The sequence below is a fragment of the Phytophthora cinnamomi genome (assembly GCF_018691715.1).
Source record: "Phytophthora cinnamomi strain GKB4 chromosome Unknown Contig81, whole genome shotgun sequence".
In the NCBI taxonomy this organism is placed as follows: domain Eukaryota; phylum Oomycota; class Peronosporomycetes; order Peronosporales; family Peronosporaceae; genus Phytophthora; species Phytophthora cinnamomi.
The window spans coordinates 173,344-188,852 of NW_027151014.1; the positions used below are offsets into that span (position 1 = coordinate 173,344).

At 56.2% G+C, this 15,509-nt stretch overlaps 7 protein-coding genes across 8 annotated transcripts; 1 reads left to right on the plus strand and 6 right to left on the minus strand.

The window, feature by feature from the left end:
* Positions 1-149: 149 nt before the first annotated feature.
* On the minus strand, positions 150-981 carry IUM83_12398 (MtN3-like protein; the record flags this gene model as incomplete). The annotated part of the gene is made up of 2 exons (XM_067937019.1): positions 150-750; positions 821-981. The coding sequence occupies 2 exons, from the start codon at positions 979-981 to the stop codon at positions 150-152; spliced, it is 762 nt and encodes a 253-aa protein (XP_067785299.1).
* Positions 982-1,451: 470 nt separating this feature from the next.
* IUM83_12399 (MtN3-like protein) lies at positions 1,452-2,296 on the minus strand (the record flags this gene model as incomplete). Its single annotated transcript, XM_067937020.1, has 2 exons — positions 1,452-2,064; positions 2,136-2,296. 2 exons carry the CDS (start codon positions 2,294-2,296, stop codon positions 1,452-1,454), a joined length of 774 nt encoding a protein of 257 aa, XP_067785298.1.
* Positions 2,297-2,941: 645 nt separating this feature from the next.
* Positions 2,942-4,410, minus strand: IUM83_12400 (multiple inositol polyphosphate phosphatase; the record flags this gene model as incomplete). The annotated part of the gene is made up of 2 exons (XM_067937021.1): positions 2,942-4,138; positions 4,216-4,410. The coding sequence occupies 2 exons, from the start codon at positions 4,408-4,410 to the stop codon at positions 2,942-2,944; spliced, it is 1,392 nt and encodes a 463-aa protein (XP_067785218.1).
* Positions 4,411-5,650: 1,240 nt separating this feature from the next.
* On the minus strand, positions 5,651-7,327 carry IUM83_12401 (putative G-protein coupled receptor; the record flags this gene model as incomplete). The annotated part of the gene is made up of 2 exons (XM_067937022.1): positions 5,651-6,670; positions 6,782-7,327. 2 exons carry the CDS (start codon positions 7,325-7,327, stop codon positions 5,651-5,653), a joined length of 1,566 nt encoding a protein of 521 aa, XP_067785365.1.
* A 272-nt stretch (positions 7,328-7,599) lies between these two features.
* Positions 7,600-9,585, minus strand: IUM83_12402 (acetate-CoA ligase; the record flags this gene model as incomplete). Its single annotated transcript, XM_067937023.1, has 1 exon — positions 7,600-9,585. One exon carries the CDS (start codon positions 9,583-9,585, stop codon positions 7,600-7,602), a length of 1,986 nt encoding a protein of 661 aa, XP_067785263.1.
* A 715-nt stretch (positions 9,586-10,300) lies between these two features.
* On the plus strand, positions 10,301-11,074 carry IUM83_12403 (MtN3-like protein; the record flags this gene model as incomplete). Its single annotated transcript, XM_067937024.1, has 1 exon — positions 10,301-11,074. The coding sequence occupies one exon, from the start codon at positions 10,301-10,303 to the stop codon at positions 11,072-11,074; it is 774 nt and encodes a 257-aa protein (XP_067785366.1).
* A 2,968-nt stretch (positions 11,075-14,042) lies between these two features.
* IUM83_12404 (E3 ubiquitin-protein ligase CHIP) lies at positions 14,043-15,346 on the minus strand (the record flags this gene model as incomplete). 2 transcript variants are annotated; one of them, XM_067937025.1, is made up of 4 exons in its annotated part: positions 14,043-14,181; positions 14,279-14,302; positions 14,483-14,623; positions 14,700-15,346. In XM_067937025.1, the coding sequence occupies 4 exons, from the start codon at positions 15,344-15,346 to the stop codon at positions 14,043-14,045; spliced, it is 951 nt and encodes a 316-aa protein (XP_067785266.1). The 2 variants fall into 2 exon arrangements, with proteins under 2 accessions (XP_067785266.1, XP_067785265.1); XM_067937026.1 differs by having other exon boundaries at positions 14,275-14,334.
* Positions 15,347-15,509: the final 163 nt, after the last annotated feature.

Consider the following 15,509-nt stretch of genomic DNA (forward strand, 5'->3'; position numbering starts at 1 on the left):
CAACATGGTGCATGTCTGTTGCTGGGATCACTCGTCGAGGATGTCGCTGTTATAATAGCCCAGGTTGCATGAGCAAGAACATAACACAACATATTCATTATGACATGTATTTCTACACTAACAGTTGTGGAGGTGCACCGACATTGTTTCTAGGGCGTTTGGACGGCAATGAAGACGGGCGAGGGGAGATTCCCACTCTTTGGCGAGGCCGTCACAGGCAGAACAAACTTCATTTCGGGTGATGTCTGCTCGACTGCAGCACCTCCGCGACCTGGTCGGTAGACTAGATACAGCACAACTTGCATGAATCCCAGTGCTGCGCACACTGTTCCGAGCAGGAAGACGAAGATATCGCTCGTGAGTAAGCCGTTGAACATCCAGAGAACATTGGACGTTGCTCCTGCTAAGCACATGCCAAACGGGATCGAAGCGCCTGAACGAGTCTTTAGCACCGTCTTGATCGTTTCGAACGGCGAGATGTAGAGCAGGACGCTACCGACCGCCATGAAGTAGCCTGTGACGAGGCCGACCTGGTCAGTGGACTGGCCGGTTACCCCTGTTATCCCTAGAATCGTGTATGTGGCAGTGAGCACGACGACGAAGAAGGACGCGCCGATGACCTTCAGGGCGTATGATCGCTGCTTGGTCCACCGGAAGTACACGCCAATGTACAAGACGGACATTACGTCGCCAAATAAATAAGTAGCGAAGAGAGGGAAGTAGTCTGCGGTAGCCCATCCGTATAGCATTCTGTAAAAGCAAATTCTTCGTTAGTAAATTTATTTACGTGAGCAACGTGGGATGAACAGCTAAAACTTACAGAACATGGCAATTAATCCAGAGCCCCACGAGGGGGACTAGCGCAACTTCTCCGACGTCCTTGAGCTTGTGGATGCGGTACATTGCGGGCACGGAGCTCACGATCATGGCGACCGAGCACAGCGACGCCAGCACTTGGATGATTGTAAGTCCTACACCCATTGTGGATGTTGCTTGCTTCACAGTGGGCTGCACGAATCCAATTCAGATATGATCGAGCGTTCGGCGTTTGTCTCTTGGTTTGATGCCACTCCCTCGTGCTCCGCTGACGTGCCTTGACCCCGCGTCGGAGCAAAAAGCTGGTGGCGACGAGGCTGCTGATTCCGGGAGCGCACCCCGGCGTCGTATCAACTGTTTGGAAGCGCGTTGTCCGACACAAGGCGCGACACACGCCGGTCGCCACGTCTCTGATTTGCTTCAGCTTTTGCTTCAGTTTTGCGCGCAACGACTGGTCAAGACGACGCGATCTTCAGCTTTGCCGGTGCAAAGACCTTCCACGGTGACCGCCCATCCGTCGCGCAAGTGTCCTCGGTTCGCACAGTTTGCGCGAAAGCACTTCTGGAATGGTCGATACGGCATCTATTAAGGATTATTTACTGTCTGGCGTCTATGAGTTTGGGATGGCGAGCTGCTCACGGCGAGCAGATGGCGATGAAGTTGGGCGACGGCAGGCTCTCGACGGTGGTGTCGCTCTTCACAGTCAGAGTTGCCGTGACGGGGAGGATGCAGTCGATGTCCGGTGTGGCCACTGGCGGTGGGTATCGGCCCGGTCTGTAGATGAGGTACAGCGCGACTTGGATGAACCCCATGAACGAGCAGGCGGCGCTCAAGATGAGCATGAAAATGTCGTTGTCGAGGTAGCCCTCGAGCACCCAAAGCGCGTTTGAAATGGCTCCGGCAAGGCACATGCCAAGTGGGATTGACGCACCCGAGCGCGTCTTCACCACCGTCTTGATGGTCTCGAGTGGCGCGACATAAGGTAGCAAGCAGCCTACCGTCATCATGTAGCCTATGGTGTCACCGACTTGGTCGGTCGTCTGGCCAGTCACGCCTGTCATGCCCAGCACGGCGTAGGTTGTAAGCAGGATAATGATGACGACGTTGGCGGCAATTGTCTTGATGGCGTAGGAGCGAGCCTTGGTCCATCGGAAGAACACGCTCACGTAGATGATGGAAGTCAACTCGCCGAAAAGGTAGATCGCAACCAGTGGAAAGTACGAGCCCGTAGCCCAGCCGTACAGAGTTCTGTAGACGTCGAGCGAGTAAATACTTCGGCACCGTAGCAAGACGAAACGAAGGGGTGCATGGAGACTTACACTAGGTGGCAACTGAGCCAGAGGCCAACGAGGGGGAAGAGTGCCACGACTCCCGTGTCACGGTTCTTGTGAATATGGTAGACGGTCGGCACAGAGCTGAGGATCATGGCCATCGTGCAGGACGATGCCATCGCTTGGAGCACGGTCAATCCGACGCTCATCTTGGTTGTGGGGTTCAGTCGAAGCTCTGTGTATCAAGGTCGGCTGGACGAATCCGATTTGGGAATGGCTCGGTCCGCTTGCCTTCAACTGGAAGCAGTGCGGGCGCTGCTGCGGCATCCTTGTGCTAACCTTGGCCCGCCGAGTGCGCGCGAGTCCGGGGCCATCCACCGGTCCAGCTCTGGACGGCGCGCCTCGACCAAAGACAAGTTTGGCACGCACTCGCGGGCTCCTTTCGCGAGATAGGAAGCGAGTCATGTCGTTTCGTGTGCAATGCTCGACTCGTCTATATGCGACGAGGCGCACGCCATAGAAACCTCAGGAGCGAGCGTACGTGCACCGGAAAATTGGAAACGGAAAATTCTGGTGCTTGACAGCAGCGCGTCGGCAGTAGACGAACGTACCTCTTGCTGCCCTGCGAAGCGCGCGGGTCCCAATAAAGTCCTGCCCCAAAGCCGCGGGCCCTCGCTGTCCATTTGTGGTCGTCCGTTGGCGGCAGCAGAGCTTCCACAACTTGCACATTGAAGTTTGCCAGCGCGTAGTCGAGAGCTATGTAACGCATAGTATCAAATGAGGCGAGATCTCACGGATCCATTCGTCATTTCAAGATTCGCAAGAGAGGCGAATAGCGTGGTGACTACAGACTGCTAATATTGGTAGGGCTTGCCTGACGACACGTTGCACTGGTTCACTGCGGGGTTCTCAAACAGCGTAAGCTGCGAGGACCCTCTGGCCGCGTTGCACTTCGTGATGAAGTCGCCCACCTCGGACTGGCGGGCCTTCATGTACTGCAAGTACTCGGCGATGGAGCACGTGAGCCCGGGGCCGCTTTGGCATCCGGGCAGAGGGACCACCTGCTCGTTGATGTTGAAGCGGACGTAGCGCTGTCCGCCGCAGTTGATCCGCTCCGTGACGAGGCGCGCGCCCATGGTGACAACGCGCGATGAACGGAAGTTACGCGTGGCGTTGATGGCGTCCGTCGGGTAGTTCTCGTCGTAGTTAAGACCGAAGCCGGAGTACATGGCGTTGAGCTGCGTGTCCTGGCTGAAAGCGACGAAGATCTTCTGGCAAGATGACGTCTCCGTCTCGTTCAGGAGATTCGTCACTGCCTCAGCGTACGGGAATCCGACGGTGGGCGCAAGCGCCACGCCGTAGCCCGAGCCGTAGTAATAGCCCAGGTCCTTGTGGTAGGCGTAGTGCCTCCACTCGTCGTCAGTGAAGATCTTGCAGAACTCGAGGTGGTCTTTGCTCAGGTAGTTGCGCTGGTACATGCACAAGTCCATGACGGTCAGCGCCACGCCCGTCGAGAAGCCGAAGCCGGGCCAAAGCGACTCGAGACGCTCCGCCAGCGCAACTTGCCAGCCCGTGGCATCCGAGAACGCCGTCTGCCCCGAGCTCTCGTCTCCGTCGAAGTTGGGGCACGTGTCGATCGGAGTCAGCGTGTTAGCTCCCAGCGTTTTGTCAGTGTTGCTCACTGCGACCAACAGATCCGTGTCCCAGTCCTGGCCATGGAAACCTTTCATGAAGCTCTGCGCCGTGCGTACCACACGCTCCTTGGCGTTCGTCCACACGGTCTCCTTCGACGTATACAAACCCGCGTACTTGCTTCGGAACGTCGAGCCAACGTCGTAGGCCTCTTGCAACCCGAGGGATGTGATGTTGTCCACCTCGATGGCGGGGTTCGGGATCAGCTCCGTGAGGTTCCAGGTCTTCAGAAACTCCAGCTCGTCGGCCATAGTGTTCGACATGTTGGACCAGCTCAAGTACTCGGTGACCGTCTCCGCGAAGCTCTTGATGGCGCTGTAGCTGCCCGACGAAGGGTAGCGCGTTCCGTGACGCATGAGCTGCAGCGGAAGACACATACTGTTGGTCAAACAGTGATTTACTAAACACGTAACAATACTTCAGCATTGCAGCGTACCATGTGCACTTGATCCACGACGCAGCTGTCGTCAAGCGCGACTTGCTCGGCGGTGAGATTGGTCGCAGCTTGGTGGTAGAAGTTCAGCTGGCTCGTGTGGTCCGTCAAGTCGAAACCTTCGCTGTACGCTTGGGCGCTTGGAGCCGACAGCAGCGCGAGTGTCGACGCGGACATTAGAGAGGAGACGACCTTCATTGTCGAGGTCAAGTAGACGTCGGGTGTGAGGGAACTGGGAAGTGAGGTCCAGCGATCTAAGCTCAAGGACATTCCGCAGATGGGGCTGTCCATCGAGATGGACTTGACAACTCAAGATTTGACGCAGCTCTGCGCCTGAATCTCACGAGTCCCATATGGCTATCCATGACACGCATGGAGGGCCACTGTATCGTGAACTGATCGAGACTTCAGTTGCCCTCGGTCGCGTGCTACCGAATCTTGGAGGGACTTCCTCGGCATTCTGTTCGACTTTGCCGAGCACTTCGCCAAGGCAAACTCATCAATTCCTTCTTCTTGAATCTAGGAGGGATGAATGTACGGCATGGCATCGCAATACTACACTGGGATCGGCCACAGACAGTTTTCAGATTCCTGTTGTCTACAATTTACGTTAGACCAAGCAAAAATGCTACGACTTTTATCGAGGCAGATCCTTGCAAAACTATTGTGAGTCACATGTGCTTTTATGGAAATCTTTTGCTTGCCGAATATACATTCCCGACACACTTGAGCTGTTGTGATGGCAATGTTCATATCGAGAAGACTATGTACATGTGCATCGCAGTTTCACCACCACCCTGTTTTTCGCTTATTTTCCAACCTGGAGCGACGCGTTTTGGTATCTGGCAAGAGTGTAAAAACAGCATGCGATGACCAAGATGTGTTTATAATGGCTCACAAAAGACAAATGGTTTGGTTAACTGTTCATGATGATGGCGCACGTACAGCGGGGGGCCACCCTTGAGCCTGCGTCGGTACTGGTCAGCGCACTTACGGGCGTTGGATTAGTCGGAGATCGTGTTCAGCTTATCATAATGGACCAGAAACTTGCCGACCTCATTGCGACATCGCGGCCCCGTTATGGACCAACTCGAGTGCTGTCGATATGCCGAAACTGGTGGGCATCGTGGTGAAGGTGCTGCCAGCACGAGATGCGTCGTTGGTACATGTCACGTACATGTACCCCAGCAGCTTCCATCGATGACGAACAATGACAGTGAGTCCAGGATAAGTAAGTTGGCTTGTGGCTGACATCTTGGCATGCGAATTGTGCGAGTAAGTACACGCACACTTGCACTTGCTATCGGAACACCGTCGTCCAATCCATCTGAACATTGCGCACCTCGGCGCAGCAGACGAGCACAGCAAAATGTTCCTTCTATTCGGGTGGGTCATTCTGCGTGCACTCGAAGACATCTATCACGCTCTCCTTTACAGTCTACAGGTCGCTGTTGAAGCTTCCACTCCTCTTCTTGGCGTAGCTGGCACGCTCCGGAGAGGAATTTCCTGCAGTGCTCTTGATCGAGTAGCTTGCCTTCGTTTTGACAGGCGCGCCGTACGCGAACTTGCGGATATCAGTGCGCTGAATATTACGGAAGTCCAGGTCATCTTCGTCATCATCCAGCGCAAACTCCTCCAGGTCGTCTTCGTGCATGGGAACTTCCAGATACGGGTTGACCGGCAGCGGGCGGAAGCGGTAGCCGGTGGTGGTGAAGAAGGCCAGCGCTGCCAGCTCACCGACTGCCACCGCGACCCATGTAGCATCGTAAGGCAAGCTGGCCTGCAGGAGCTGTATCACCAGTCGAGTCACGTAAATGTAGCTAATCACCAGTAAGTAGAACGACCGGAATTGCGTGAGCTTCTGGAGGTTGGCGAACGCCTTGCCGTCCGTGGCAGCAGCTACTCGCAGCTGCCGAATTGACCACACGATGGGGAGCAGCACGGCCGCGCAGCAAGCCACGTCCGCGAACAGCAAAATATCTCGCCAGCTTACCCACGCTCGGGTGCCGACCGCCGTTTCCGACTCCAAGATCTGCGCGGTGTTACCCACAACCTGCAACACCAGCACGAGCGACAGCACGGACTTATCCCTCTGTGAAAGGTGCGGCTTCAGCAGCGACCAGCCCGTGCCAATAAGCAGCAGCACCGAGAAGAGTAGTAGCCCCTTGAGACTCATGAACGCATACGACACGGCCGTCCACGCCGTGAGCGTGTCGCCATTACGCTTCATGTAGTACGCGCGCATGGCCTCCGCGAAGAGCGCCACAGTCTTCACCCCCACCAACATGGCCATGAGCCAGTGCACGCGCTGCACGTATTCTCGATGCAGTACCAAGCACCTGCCCCAGGCCGCCGCCGCGGCCAGAAACAGCAGACTCGTGGTCAGGTAGACCACGGGCAGGGGGGCATCCCCCACGGAGAAGAAGTCCTTGGCCCCGTTCTGAAACATGGCTTCCATCTAGCAAAAAAAAACACACACACACACAAATAAGAACCAACATGTCAGCAAATCTACCAATTCTACCAAATAATACAGCCACTCTACTCTGCTCTACTCTGCTCTACTTACATGGAAGGAGACTTGTAGCCCGGGCGTGCACTGAGCGTAGAAGACGTAGTAGAAGCCTACGCGGAGTGGCCCGTTGCGGCCGCCCCCCTCCCGCCCAGCCAGCGCCACCTGCTCGCTGCCGCGACTCACGTTCCACGTGCGCGCGTCCGTGAGGTCCACCCAGCGACTGTCGCGCCGCAGCTGCAGCGCGCACTTGTCCGCTCCTGCACTGGCGTCCTGGGCCTGGGCCTGGCCCGTGGCCAGCAGCATGGGGTCGTCGTCCTGCAGGTCGGCGCTGCCCACGGCGTCGTCCAGCAGGGCCACGGTCTCCCACAGCTCGTCCTGGTGCACGAACAGCAGGCCGGCCTGCACGTCCACGGCCGAGGCGGCGGGGGCGATGGCCACGTCGGACACGCGCACGTCCATGCGGCCCGACGACCCGAAGCCGAAGCGCTCGATGAGGAAGTGCGAGCGGTCCTCGCGCTCGAACGCCCACGACTGCTTCATGGCCGCGGCCCCCGCCGCGTAGAGCGCCAGGTAGAACGCCGGGTAGAACAGCGCCCGCATTATTGCGACGGTTTTTGCTTCAGAGTTCAGCCAATTTTGGAGACATGGATACATGTAGCCATGATACGGACTACTCAACTGGGAACTCTTGTCACGGGCACGGGCTCTCGTTAACGTTGGGAAGTCGGTTGCTCACTCAGTTAAAATGATCAGAGATCCCCTTGGTGTGTAAAGTTTTACTGAAGGACAAGTTGTTTTGTGAAGCGGGACACGACTGCAAGTATATCGATGAGATCAGTGGTTTTCACTTCTTGTGTTAGATGGCAATTCACCTACAGGTCCTTGCCGACAAGCGCTGAACGCATAGCACTGATGAGCTCCGGCACCACTGCCGGTTCGGCAAGGGTGGACACGTCGTTGAGCGAGTCCTCTTCGCCTTGGGCGATTTTACGGAGGATGCGGCGCATAATTTTGCCGCTGCGGGTCTTGGGCAGGTTCGGGGTCATGACGAAGAGGTCTGGCGTGGCGAAGGCTCCGATCTTGGAGCGAATCTCCATCGCCAGCTCCTTCTCCAGCTGCGGCGTGGGGTCGACTCCATCCATTAGCGTGACGTAGCAGCAAATTCCTTCACCTTTGATGCGGTGGGGGATGCCGACCACGGCAGCTTCCGCGACTGCATCGTGGCCGATGAGCATGCTCTCCAGCTCCGTTGTGCTGATTCGGTGGCCCGAAGGGCACAGCACGTCGTCGATGCGGCCCGTGATGAAGTAGTAGCCGTCCTTGTCGCGGCGGCAGCCATCGCCCGTGAAGTACAAACCCTTGTGGGAGGACGTGTACACCTGCAGGTATCGGTTGTGGTCACCGTACACCGTGCGCGCCATGCCCGGCCACGGCGAGCGGATGCACAGCTGGCCTTCGACGCCATTTCCCTGGATCTCAGTACCGTTCTCGTCCGTCAGAACGAAGTCGATGCCGAAGAAGGGCTTGCTGCACGAGCTCGGTTTCATGGGGATGGCCCCTGGCAGCCCAACGCCGATGTGGCCGCCAGTTTCTGTCTGCCAGTACGAGTCAACGATGTAGCATTGCCGATTGCCGACCACTTCGTAGTACCATTTCCAGGCCTCCGGGTTGATCGGCTCGCCGACGCTGCCGAGAACTCGTAGCGTAGAGAGATCGTACTCTCGGACCTTGTCCACTCCGCGGGCCATCAGAGCTCGGATAGCTGTGGGCGCCGTGTAAAATTGCGTTACCTTGTGGCGCTGCACCAAGTCCCAATAGCGACCGTGATCCGGGTAGGTCGGCGTGCTCTCGAACAGCACCGTCGTGATACCATTCGCCAAGGGGCCATAGACGACGTAAGAATGACCCGTGATCCAGCCACAGTCGGCCACGCAGGCGAAAACGTCGTTTTCGTGGATGTCGAACGCGTACTTGGCTGTCATCATGGCATACAGCAAGTAGCCGCCGGTAGTGTGGACGATGCCCTTGGGCGTGCCCGTGGATCCAGATGTATATAAAATGAACATGAGGTCTTCGGAGTTCATGAACTCGGCTGGGCAGTAGGGGCGATGGCGAGAGAGCTCCTTCTCCATGTCGACGTCCACACCAGGGTGCATCTCCACGGCTGCGTTGTGAGTGCGTTTGAACACGAACACGTTGCGGACGAAGTCTAGGCCGTGGATGGCAATGTCAACAGTCTTCTTAAGGGGTAACGTGCGTCCTCCACGACGACCCTCGTCCGCAGTGAACACCCACTGCGCTCGGGCGTCCACCACGCGACTGCGAAGCGCCTCGGTGGACAGACCGGCGAAGATCATGTTGTGCACGGCGCCGATGCGCGTGCAGGCGAGCATGACGAAGACCGTCTCGGGAATCATGGGCATGTACATGGCGACGGTGTCGCCCCGCTGCACGCCGGCGTGCTTCATAGCGTTAGCGACGCGGCACGTCTCCTCCAGCAGCTCCGTGTACGAGATCTCTCGGCCCTCGCCGACCTCGTCCGCCTCCCAGATGATGGCCGTCTTGTTCGGATGCTTCTTGACGTGGCGGTCGATGCAGTTGACGCTTACGTTGAGCAGGCCATTGAGGAACCAGGCTACGTCGCCTTTGCTCACGGAGCCGACGACCGTCTCGTCGAAGTCCCGGAACCACAGCAGGTTCTCGCGCGCGAGCTCTCCCCAGAAATGGTCGGGATCTTCGAGCGAGCGGTTGTACATGGCCTCATACTGCTCCACGCTCTTGATGTGTGCGCACTTGGCGACTGCAGCGTCAACGGGGTACACCCCGGCGGTGATGGCGGCGCCCGAGCTGTCCCCCATGGCGCAAATCCGATTGTAACGGACTGCAGCAAGTCGCGCGCGCGCGGGCCAGTTCCATTCATGTGAACGCGACATGGATTGCTAGTGGCGCCTGGACTTGAACTAGAACTTCGAGCCTCGAGCGCAGCACGTGCGTGCCAGTGTCCTGTGTTGGTCTTGCGCAGGCAAGGCGTACCGCTGCATTTTTCGTGCGATCTCCGGGGAGTGGACACTTGACAGTGCAACACGTTGAAGTGCTCCACGCAGCTTTCGTTCGTCTACACCCTGATACGTGGACCGGCTTGCTGGTCGCTCATTCACCCGCATTGAAGTTTCATCGCCTCGATGCACGTGATCACAAGACACAGGGGCATGATGAAGGGCTTTCGTGTATTCTACCCTTGGACCTGATCATGATCTTTAATGCCGTGGATTAGCGATATCGTCATCTTTGCTGGCTGGGCGAGAATCAAGGCGCCAAGCTTCAGATGCAGCGTTCGTGCTGGCCGAATTGACACGTGGAGCAAACTCGACAACGCTATCAAAAATGACTTGGTCCTGATCAAAATTCTGAGACTATTCTATTAACTCGAGTACAACACGTCGGCGCAGCCACCTGCATCATATGTCCACTCAGCAAATATGACACAAGAACTCCAGCGTGCACTTCTTTTCAAATGAAGGACACACTTTTAATTTTGCTCAGCGTTCGCCAATCGCAGATTCCACCGACGCAATGCCTGCTTTCCTGGATGCTCTCCGCGTGATTTCCACAGTCACCGCCGTGCTGGTCGCCATCTCTCCGGCGCCAGACTTTTGGAGGATCTACAAGACTCGATCGACCGGGCCGTCTTCGATCCTGCCGGTGATCATGATTTTCTGCAACTGTTACTCATGGTGCTTCTATGCCTACGTCTCCGACAACATCCTGCCGCTCTTCGTCAACTGCGTCTTCGGCATGCTTACGTCCATCGTCTTTGGCGGGATTTACTACCGCTGGAGTGACGACCGAGTACACGTACACAAGCTCTGCGCCGTAGCCTTCGTCGCGATGGCGCTTTACACGATCTACTACATCCTCGGGACGAGCGGCGTCACGAACCAGACGGATGACGCCGTGGAGAAGACGCTCGGTGTCTTCAGCGACATTGTCAGTTTGGTCTTGTACGCGTCTCCGCTAGAGACGATGAAGAAGGTGATCCAGACGAAGGACGCGACGACACTGCCGATTATCATCAGCGTCATTTTCCTGACGAACACGACGGTGTGGACAGTTTTCGCCATTGCCGACGACGATATGTTTGTGACGGTTCCAAATGCTATCGGCATGTTGGTTTGCATCGCTCAAGTGGTGTTGTACATGATGTTTCCTCCCCAGAACGCGAAAAAACACTCCAACAGCGTGATTAATGAAGAAGCCCAAGCAGCAGGTTCATGTGAGGAAATTGGAGGGTTTGACAAGTCGACAAGCCTAGAATATGTCAGCATGAAGGACGCTAGTGTCGTCTAAAACTTTAGCATACGTTGATATGAGGCAAAACGGAAACTCTTTTCATCATATTAATTTACACACGGTACAAACTAAGTGAGGGCACGAAGAAAGAAGCGAAAACTTGCAGAACTTTTATCATGGTGAAGATTTTGTTGTCATGCTACTCGGTTTAAACCACTGACTGACCCGTTCACATGCTTTCGCTGTCGTGACCTTAGATCACGTTTGTAGTGTCCAACGTCGACTCGTGCTCAGCATGAGCACGAGCTTGGAGAGTTTCCACCGCAAACAGGTTGTCACCCCCTTCATGCTCGCTGAAAAGAAGTAATTCTTGCTCAACGGGAGTGTCCAAGCCCCGTGTCCTGGTACGCAAACAAAGCCATGAAAACATCATTCATTTTCACTTGAAAATCGGCCCAGACGCAAAGTCCTACCCCGTAGCTGCCAGTTGATCTTGAGCGGGGCGACGACACATCGGTTGACGGTCGATCTTCTCATCGAGTTGACAGTTCTTCGTCTGAAGGCCTTGCAGAGCTTGATTCACCAACTGCAGCTGGGCGTTGATGCCGTCAAAGCGGGCGGCAAAGAAGTTCATTTGCTCCGGCGTTAGCTGCACTACCTCGGACTGATCAGGAAGAGAGAGCTCGTTGCTGCCCTTCCGCTGCATCAGGCGCCACGCCAGAGCCGTTGAGGTCTGCGCACACCAGGTGGCCGCACTCAACACAGCGTCTACCAAGCTGCGTTGGGGTAGCGCCAACTCCACGCTCTCAGTGAGCTCGGGACGACTGCACCACGCCTCAGTAATGAGCGACACTGGCTCAGCGACGAAAGCGACAGAAGAGTGCATGGTAGATGAGTCTGGGTGCGTAGAATTGAGAGTGGCGAGCCCCGCGCTGTCGAGGGGTTTTCAGGCCGGCGCATTCGGACGCCGCCAGAGTGCGTCGCCAGTAACCGGATGTGTCACTTCAACTTGTCCATACTGTATCCACCTCCAACCCGAATAGGAGAGCACGTGTTGCTACACTCCTCACACTCAATGCTCAGGTGGATCGAGAGACGCTACTCCGATAGCAAGGGCTAGTTCCTCTTGAAGTATGGTGAAGCGTGATTCTGAAATCACGCTTATCTGTACACGCACGGACAAGATACCTATGAAATTCGCAAACCACGCAGGCAGGCACCAACACCAAGTCAACTTACAAAGCCATTGCCGATCTGGACGCGTTGCCAGTGTATGTCGTCGGATGGATATCCTACAAGCCCGCTGGGGTACGCAACGTCGACCAACGACGCATCTCGTGCTGGCAGCACCTTCACCACGACGCCTACCAGCACCGGCATATCGAGAGTACTCGAGTTCACATCGGCGCGCCGAGATGCAACAAGATCAACGAGTGTCTGGTCCACTACGAGAAGCTGGACCCGATTTCCGACGGCCGGTAGTGACCCAACGCACGCAAGTGCAGTTGGTAGTATTTGGAGCAGACTCAACGGTGGGGCTCCCATAGTAGGCGTGCCATCGCGATGGAAAGTTAGCCACTTGTCTTTTGTGAGTGATTCTCCATGAATATGAAGCAGCAGCTCCACGTCTTGGTCACCAGGCACCGTGTCGCGGGTTTCCTCCACTCTTGCCAGATACCAAACGCGCCTCCACGAAAACCAAACAAAGCACCCAGGCTGGAAAGGTGACCGTAGGCTGGCCATTTCGTTATCGATCTGAGTGACATTCCGTCTTGAAAGAATAGATGGGGGGATGGATGACTGCGATAAGAACGCAAGCGCCTCCAGTAAGATTTTTCGGTCAGACACGACGACGTGTACCGACAACAAACCACATCTTTTATAGATAACTTCACTGCAGCTACAACGATTGAGCAGCTAAGCTGAAATTAAAGCCAAAACACCCTACATTTTTCTTACTGTGCAGCTCGCTACATTGCGAGGTAAGGCCTTAGCGGGTTTCATAGCTGAAAACAATCTTTGATGGCGTGTAAATGTGCGCTGCAAGTTGCAGCCTGAAACGAATTCAAGAATCTTACTGCATCACACTATGTGTAAGAAATCCTACTGCATCACACTCTGCATTCGGATGTTACAGTTTTCACGAGGATGAATCTGTCATGAAGTTGACAACGTTTGGCGTTCAAGTATTGGAACTTCAATGCGACCCATTTGAAGGACTTGTCCGCGTGTCTCCTTGAAGACCACCAGCATGGTACACTCAGCATAGATGACCGATTTCATATCTCGCCCATTGATTTCCACTTTGCGCACTTTCGTTTTCGTTTGGCCTACTCACACGCATTTTCCCAACATCACAATGTCGTGGATCAGCATTCTCAACATTCTCTCCATTTCCAGTGCCATCGCGGCTGTGCTTGCTCCGTTTCCGGATTTCTGGAGAATCTACAAGACCCGCTCGACGGGAACTGTGTCCGTGCTTCCGGCCATCCTGATCTTCTGCAACTGTTACGCGTGGGTGATGTATGCGCGCGTTGCCAACAGCGTTCCTCCGCTCTTCGTGGCGTATGCGGTCGGCATGCTTGCGTCGATCACCTTCGCTGGGATCTACTATCACTGGACCCAGGACCACGCCCGAATGCACAAGCTGTCCGGTGTCGCGTTCAAAGTACTTGCTGCCTACACGCTGTATTACACACTCGGCACCAGCGGGGTTACCAGTCAATCTGACGACGCAGTGGAAAACACCCTCGGGACTCTGAGCGGCTTAATCAATTTGGCGTTGTATGCCTCGCCTCTTGAGACGGTAAGGGAGGTGATCCAGACGAAGGATGCATCAACGATTCCGATCACCACGAGCGCCACCTTCCTCGCGAACGCCATCATCTGGGTCTTGTTCAGCACGGTGCAAGGCGACACACTTGTGCTCATTTCCGAATGCAATCGGCATAGTGCTGTGTGTAGTTCAAGTGGTGCTGTACATGATCTATCGCCTCCGCAAAACAAACCAGTCGGTGATAGATACTCAGAGCTGCGATTGTGCCACTACGCCAACGTGAACGACTGTGAGCGAAGTCCGGACCTTGGAGTACGTGAGCCTCAAGGACGGCAGCTGCGTTGTCTGCGCGTGAACTACAGGCACTGCTGTTGTTCCGTCCCCTAAGCTGCACAAAACAAGTTCAATAAACGAACAGCAGTAGATATACGTGTTTGCAAGGACTCCTTGGGTATCTCAGCATGACTGCGACAGAACTCACCAACCTGTATCGCAGCCACAGCACGATGCTAATCCGTTAGTTGTCAAGATGCAACCGCAGCTGGATTTCCACCAACACCAACAAGAAGCGCGTCCTGCAGCACGTAATTAATCTGCGTCTGTTAGCGGTAGTGATACGTTCCTAGGTTGCAGTCGCCAGACGCTCGTCCCCCTCCCCCGCCACGCCGCGCTAATACTCGTACGCCCACGAATTCTTGTCGAGGTAATCCTGGATCGCCGCGCGCAGAGACGTATTGGGGCGCAGCATGTCCAGCGTCAGCTTCTTGCGCGTCAGCGGGTCCACCGCGCCGTTGCGCCGCAGATGCTCCTCCAAGCACTGCCGCTCGTATCTACAACCAGCAACGACACACAATAAACATCTCTTACTCAAGACAAAGGCTAACTTAACACGACAGCTCGACGTACGACACGCCGTTGGGGGTCGTGACGGGGTCGTGCATGATCTCCATGCTGATGGGGCACGTGAAGTAGTCGGGCACCTCGCCCGGGTACATGTCCTTCTCGAAGCACGCGGCCATGTGCTCCACGTAGGCCAGCAGCGCGTCGGCCTCGTCGGCCTGGCCCGCCAGCAGCTCGGCCGTGTGGCTGGCCCCGAAGAGCTTGTGCAGCTGCGTCTTGGCCTTCTCGTGGCGCGCGAGCCGCTGGCGCTGCGCGTGGAGCCACTGGCGCTTCTTGGCGCGGCGCAGCTCCGCGGCGATGTCCTGCTGGAAGGCGCGCGCCTTGCGCGTCTTCTCGGCGCTGCTGAGCGCCGTCTGCAGCGCCTCCACGGCCGCGTCGAAGGCCAGCAGGTGCATGAGGCTCGTGCCCAGCATGTAGCTGGCCTTGGCGTTGAGCGCGTCGAACTTGAGCGCCAGCTCGCAGTCGTCGCGGCAGCTCTCCCAGCGCTCCAGCTTGGACTGGCACAGCGCGCGGTTCGAGTAGTACAGCGAGCGGCCCGGCGCCAGCACGATGGCCTCCGTGTACATGTCGATGGCCGCGTGGAACTTGCCGCGCTGGAAGCACTGGTTGCCCTGCAGCTTGAGCTGCTCGGCCAGGTCCGCCGCCGTCGCCATGGCCCGAGGTGATGCAGGTGTTCTGAGATGGCCCCGGTCAACTGGGCCCGCTCTGTGATTGGCTGTTTGTGCAGATAATTTTAGCAGCCAATCACGGACGAGCGGAGGGTGACGCAATCCGCAAGTTGAAGTGGGTGGGTGTAGGTTGCCCTTTTGTGTGTAT